The 6,899-nt window shown below is 31.3% G+C and overlaps 1 protein-coding gene across 1 annotated transcript; it reads right to left on the reverse strand.

Annotated features, from left to right (window-relative positions):
- Positions 1–5,098: 5,098 nt before the first annotated feature.
- LOC147806200 (uncharacterized) lies at positions 5,099–6,554 on the reverse strand. The gene is made up of 2 exons (XM_087149586.1): positions 5,973–6,554; positions 5,099–5,200 (listed from the first exon to the last, which is right to left on the reverse strand). The coding sequence occupies exons 1-2, from the start codon at positions 6,552–6,554 to the stop codon at positions 5,099–5,101; spliced, it is 684 nt and encodes a 227-aa protein (XP_087005712.1).
- Between the last annotated feature and the right edge of the window lie 345 nt (positions 6,555–6,899).

The following is a 6,899-nucleotide window of genomic DNA, read 5'->3' on the forward strand; positions in this document are numbered from 1 at the left end:
ATATAAAATTAAAATTAAAAAAATTATAATTTAAAATAAAAAAAATTCGAAATCAAAAATAATATTTTTAAAAACCACGTTTTTGTAGTGGAGAATAATAATTAAAAAAAAATGAAAAGCGAAAAACGTGGGGCGCATGAAATACATAACAGTATATATACACATACATATACACATTTTCTTACTCATACGCATGCACAGCCACATATACATCCACATATATATGCATATACACAAACATATTCCACATCCACATTCAGATACAATTACAATTACAGATATACATACACATATTCTCAAGAGCACACATACACACACTAATATAACATTATTGTTATGTATTTCATGCGCCCCACGTTTTTCGTTTTTCAAATTTTTTTTTTATTATTATTCTCCACTACAAAAACGTGGTTTTTAAAAATATTATTTTTGATTTTGAATTTTTTTATTGAGTTTTACAAGCTTTTATTTGCTTTATTTGTTTTATTTTTCGCTTATTTTTGCTTTATTTGTTCATTTGACTGCCATTAAAAATGCATTTGGTTACACAATAAAGAACCAAAATATATATAAGAATAAAAATTTCTAAAAAATATAAAGTGCAAAATTTGAAAAATGACTCAATACACGACGATAAAAATTTTGGTAATATGATCATACTTTCTAGTAATGATATTTCTGGTAAAAAAAAACAACAACATAATTTTGAGTAAGGAAAACCAAAATATACCGTATTTTAACCTTTGATTTAATTCTTTTTGCGTTCATATGGTAACGGAGTGTCAGAAAAACTATTTTCAAATTTCTGATTCTTATTATCTCTCATTTAGTAAACAGCACAGAAATGAAAAGTAAATTTAATAGAATAAATTGTTTTTCTGCCATGCTGTAAGGTATCATGACAAAATTACCAAATTTTATCACATATTTTAAAAGTATATTTTATTCTTAATTTTACCAAAATCATTATCAAAAGAATTTGGTAAAAATTACCAAACTTTTCAGTGTTCCCATTGAATCAGAAATATCGCAAATCTTACCGAATTGTTGTAGTTTTGCTCTTTTTTTTTCTCAGTGCATCTCTTCCATGGGAAATAAAACTGCTCTTGTATGTTTTAAAATTAACAAACATAAATTTATTATTAATTAAGGAAACTAAGGGATTAATGATAAGAGATAAGATTATTGGAGGGCCCTACACTTAGGCGGAATCATTACATCAACCGAGTCGATTTTCTTTCATAAATTAAAAGAAGTTAAAATCATAAACTGTAATAAATTGCTCATTAAATTATGAAGTTATTTAATTCCTCTTATATTTTATTTCCTTTCTTTAAAATAAGCGTGTATTTTGAAATTAATTGGACTGTTTAAAAATGCGCAAGAAAATATTTTAAAGATATATTGTACACTTGAATGAACTTAATTGATATTTCCTTACAATGCTTTAAACATCACATTTTTCCTTAAATCCACATTCAAGGTAAATGTCAGTATAAATTTAAATATGAATATTTTAATTAAGAAATTGGAAACTCTTGCGAGACAAGATTAAAGTTAATATGATTTTGTCATTATAATAAGAGGCATTTCAAGTGGAATTATTTTTGTTTTTGTTTGAGACACATCTATATAAATGTTTCCTTGATTTCTTATTTTTATTATTTGTTTCTTTCAAACTCCCTCCACTTTTCCAGAAAATTTCCGAGGATATTTCCATATGCTCGTTATCTCTACATAATTGTCCTATCACGCAAGTAATTGGAATTATTATCTTCATAATCTCCAGGATATCAAATAAAGAATGCAAAATTAATGCCTTTTCCATTGTCTGTACATTTTTTGTATAAAAAAGCGTATTTATGCTCTGATTTTGTTGTTTATGAGTTTTATTTCAATAAATAATTACTAAAACGCTACTAGGTAGCCCAAAAGTCAAATATCCTTTCTAAAGAGATCAAAACCAATTATTTAAGACATCAAACTAATTTAAAGTTAGAAAGGAATAATTCAATCCTCCATCCATTTTGCTTGTATTCCAATGTAAAGTACTTTTCAATGACAGAAATTTTTCAAAATTCTTAAATGCCTAATATATATATATATATATATATATATATATATATATATATATATATATGTATATATATATATATATATATATATATATATATATATATATATATATATATATATATATATATATATATATATATATATATATATATATATATATATATATATATATATATATATATATATATATATATATATATATATATATATTACATTCGATTTGATTTGAATTTATTCGTGGATATAATTGCATTTATTCGATATTTTAACCCTACACTCATGTTTTTTAAGGTTGAGTGCCCCTGCCCGGTATACTTTTGCCTGGTATACCCTACACTGATGTTTTTTTAAGGTTAGGTGCTACTGCCCGGTATACATTTGCCCGGTATACCCTACACTGATGTTTTTTAAGGTTAAGTGCCACTACCTGGTATACATTTGCCCGGTATACCCTACACTGATGTTTTTTTAAGGTCATGTGCTATTGCCCGGTATATATTTGCCCGACACTCCAAACACTGATGTTTCTTCTAATCTATCGTCAGTAAGTATTAAAATATAGAATAAATATAAATATATCAAATAAATATATTAATATTAACGCATAAATTAATATAAAATTGAATATAACAAATATTTCAGACATTCACCAAAGCGACTATGTGATTGTTGATATTCTCCTGATTTCGGTGTTTCACCGTAGCATATATATATATATATAATATTGTAATAATATAGACGAAACAAAATATATTAACTTATTTTTATGACTTATTCATCAAAAGAGAAATAAGTGAAAAAGTTTCTTCGAATTGTGCTTTTTACTGATTTTATTTGTTCTGTTATATGGTTCCTGATTTTTTTTATGTAAAGATATTCCTATGTTAAAATTTCCAATTGAAACAATTTAATGTAGTATTACAATTTATTATATTATCATATTTAATGTAGTATTATTATATGGTATTACTATTAATATAGTACTATTTTGCTTGTATTGAAATTCTAGATTGAAATTAATTGTATAAACAGATTGAGTTATAAGTTGAAAGACGTTAATAAATAATAAACAATGAAATTTGTTTTTCATTGAAGATCAGTTAGAATTTGTCGCCTGAAATAAAATTTCTTTAATTATTTATTATATACATGTCTTAATTATTATTTCATTTCAATTTATATAATTATTATATAACTAACTAAATTCTAACATATTATTATGTAGAATTTTGCAATAAATAAACAACCTTTATGAATAATGCAGTTTTAATTAAAAAATAACAAAATTAAAAGGAATTAGTTTGGTAGTTTAAGATCTCATTTTCAATAAAAAAAAATTTAACTTCGAAAGGAAGAAATTACTAAAATAAATCAGTTATTTGAGAGATAAGGTAATTTCGTTTCAAAGAATTGCTTTTTTTTTCGATGCTAAATTCTTTCAATTAAAACTGAGTGAAGTATCACGGCATTGAAATGATTTTTTTTTCCGATTTCAAATCTTAGAATAAGAAGATATTCAATTCAATATTGTTTTTTTTTCTGGAAGCTTTACCTGCTGACGTTTCAGATTTCCAATAAAAGAGGGATTTAATGAAAATCTTTTCACTTGAGATAAATTAAACAAACACTGGGTTAAAAAAAATACCAGAGATCTTTCTTTCCCCTTTCAAAGAAGGTGACGTTAAAAGTTTAAATAAGAGTTTTTACCCTGTGTTTGAAAAGTTACTTTTTTTTCTCCCCAAAATAACTGCATTCGCTTTCTATTGTTTTACAAAAAAAAAAGAATTTTTTTTTAAATTTTTCTTTTTTCTAAAAAGTTAAAATGCATTTAAAGAAATTTGGCAAACATTAAAGTGACAATGCAATGGGAGCAAAGTTATTATTTTAGTAAAGCAAAGTAATTATTATTAAAGTTAATCAAAGAGCAATAAACTTTCAAAATAATAGATTCCTCATTGAACAATTGCTGTTAGCACCCGGAATCATCATACCACTCAAATAAGCCATATTTTAAATACGGCTTTTAAGGGAATAATATTTGCATTTAAGTTCAACCATATCATCGTATAATCAATTTGAAAGAGAATGCATAAATGTGGAAATTTGTAGTCAAGCACGGTACAATATCAAGAAAAGGATGCAAAGCTTTTCTCACTAGTCCTACTAAACACTCCCATGACTTTCACAGATAACGAGATAATTGACGTAATAAAGATAAATGGGGATTTTAATCCAAACTACGATGTCATAAAACTAACTAAAAACATACCCCATAAAAGAGACAGCACAAAGCGTCACATCATCATCAGAGTCAACCACAGACTTTTCACAACACTTCTAAAACTTCAACATTTTTTCACTGGACTTCATAGTTGCACCATCAAGAAAAATTTGTATTACTCAGATGCAGAAAATGCCAAACAATTGGACACCATCAAAACTCCTGTACAAAGTCTCATTGTTATTGTGAAAAATGCGGCTACGAAGGTCATAGTGTTGAAAACTGCACAGAAAGGGAAGAATATTGCATAAATTGCCATTCATCTAACCAAGACTTCAACCTAAATTTGGACTGTCACCACAGAGCCTCCTCATCATCTTGCCCAACTTACCTACACGAACTGAAGGAGTTTCGTCAATCCATTCAGAGTTGAGATTCCACTTTTTAACCGTCGTGAACTAGCTAGCAAACCAGGCAAACGCTTGGAAATATACTTTATATAACTAAGAACAGATTTCTAACATCTTCGCCCTTGTTTCAAGGAATTTATTATAATTTTTTTTCCTTATTATTAGATAGTTCTATTTTTTTTTCTTTTTTTCTTTACACATTAGACAAGAAAAATTCAATCTTTCAAGCCGAACAGTTGGCAATCCTTGAATGCATTAAATATATTAAGAGCACTGAAAACTTCAATAATAATGATAGTTATATCATCTGGTCAGACTCAAAAGCATCAATATCATCAATACTTGATTTTGGCACAAATAGTAGAATTTCTTTTGATATTCAACAAGAACTTCAACACACTTCAATACAAATTTCCTGGATTAAAGCACACAGCAATAGAGTAGGTACCCGTTCCTGGGCTGGAGTGATCTGGACTAGTGGCCAAGTCATGGGCTATATGGTTAAGGGTTTTTCATAACCTAAGTACATGCTCAGGGCTTGGAGGAAAGAAAAAAAAAGTCAAACACGGTATGGTATTGAGGCCGAGGAAATTTCAACGATGTTCAACTTGTTTTAAAATTTCTCAATTACGTTTTTAAAAAACAATGTATTTATCTTGTTATTTTTAGTTAAAAAATAAACTAAAAAGTAGCCCTTTACTTGCTTCAACCTTAGTTTTCTACCGTAAATCAAAATAAGGTTTACATATTACACTATCTGGCCACTAATGACCGGACACCCCTCATTTCGGAAACATGAGTTGCTAGTATCAAGTCAGTAGGGCGTAGGGCCGCCACGCGCCCGAATCACAGCTTCAAACCCTTCTAGGACGGCTATCTACTAGGTGTTGGTACACGGCGGCAGGTATTGCCCGCCATTCCTCCTGTAACATGGCGAAGAGTTGAGTGGTTATTTTGTGGCGGTGTGATCTGGCCCTCAACCGGCGCTCCAACTCATCCCAGAGATACTTAATTGGATTGATGTCGGGACTTTGGGATGGCCAGACAAGTTCTTGCACCCCCATTTCATCAAACCAGTCCGTGATGGCATGTGCTTTATGAATGGCAGCGTTATCGTGTTGAAACACAAACGGGCCATTACCGAACTGTTGCCACAAGGTGGGAAGCGCGGAATTGTTCAGGATGTCTCTATACCATTCTGCGTTCAGGGTTCCACGCACTAACACCAAGGGTCCAAGGCCAAACCATGAGAAACAGGAACACACCATAATTCCTCCACCGCCTAACTTCACAATGGGGACAATGCACTCCGGTAGGTACCGTTCTCCGGGCATTCGCCAGGTCCACACTCGTTCATCAGAGTACCACAACATGTAGCGTGACTCATCATTCCACATAACGCTTTTCCATTGCTCTACTGTCCACTGGCGACGTGCTCTGCGCCACTGAAATCGGTGGCGGGCGTTTGGTGGAGAGATGTTTGGCTTATGTGCTGCTGCTAGTCCATGGAATCCTTGTGCAATCAGCTCCTGACGAATGGTACGTGTACTGGCAACACTGCTTGATGCAGCCCGGAAGTTGGTAGCGACAGTGCCCAACGACATTTGTCGGTTTGCCTTCACTACACTTCGAAGAGATCGTCGATCCCTGTCGGACATTATTTCGGGCTTGCCGGGTCGGGACTGCTGTTTTATCACTCCCTCTCGTTTCCATTTCAACACGACGTTACCAACTGTTGACCGTGGTATCTGAAACTTGTCGGAGATGGCACGTATGGAATGACCAAATCGGTGGGCGCCTATGATCATGCCCCTTTCCGCCTCATTCACCTCTCGCCGTCCACTCATTTTCACTGTTTACGCTTGTATGACCGTTGCCTGCCTGCAAATGGTCTTTCCCCCACCACAGGTTCCGTATTTATTCCACCAGGACGAGTCCACCTGCCTTTCAAGGGGTGTCCGGTCATTAATGGCTAGATAGTGTATCTGGTTATACCACTACCAGATTAAAAAAGCTTAATTATTTGTTTGCCATCAAAACACAGTAATTTGAGTAACATCTAATATAAAATCATTATACAAATTTAGTTTAACTATTTTGTGATTACTGGTTAAAGATCCAGTTGCACTGTAAAACATTCCATTTCAAATTACTGTTGAAATTACAGGCATACCTAGTGCTTCTTGTCTTTT

Source organism: Parasteatoda tepidariorum, chromosome 8, assembly GCF_982258835.1.
Source record: "Parasteatoda tepidariorum strain Cologne lab strain chromosome 8, Ptep-v5.0, whole genome shotgun sequence".
Lineage (NCBI taxonomy): Eukaryota > Metazoa > Arthropoda > Arachnida > Araneae > Theridiidae > Parasteatoda > Parasteatoda tepidariorum.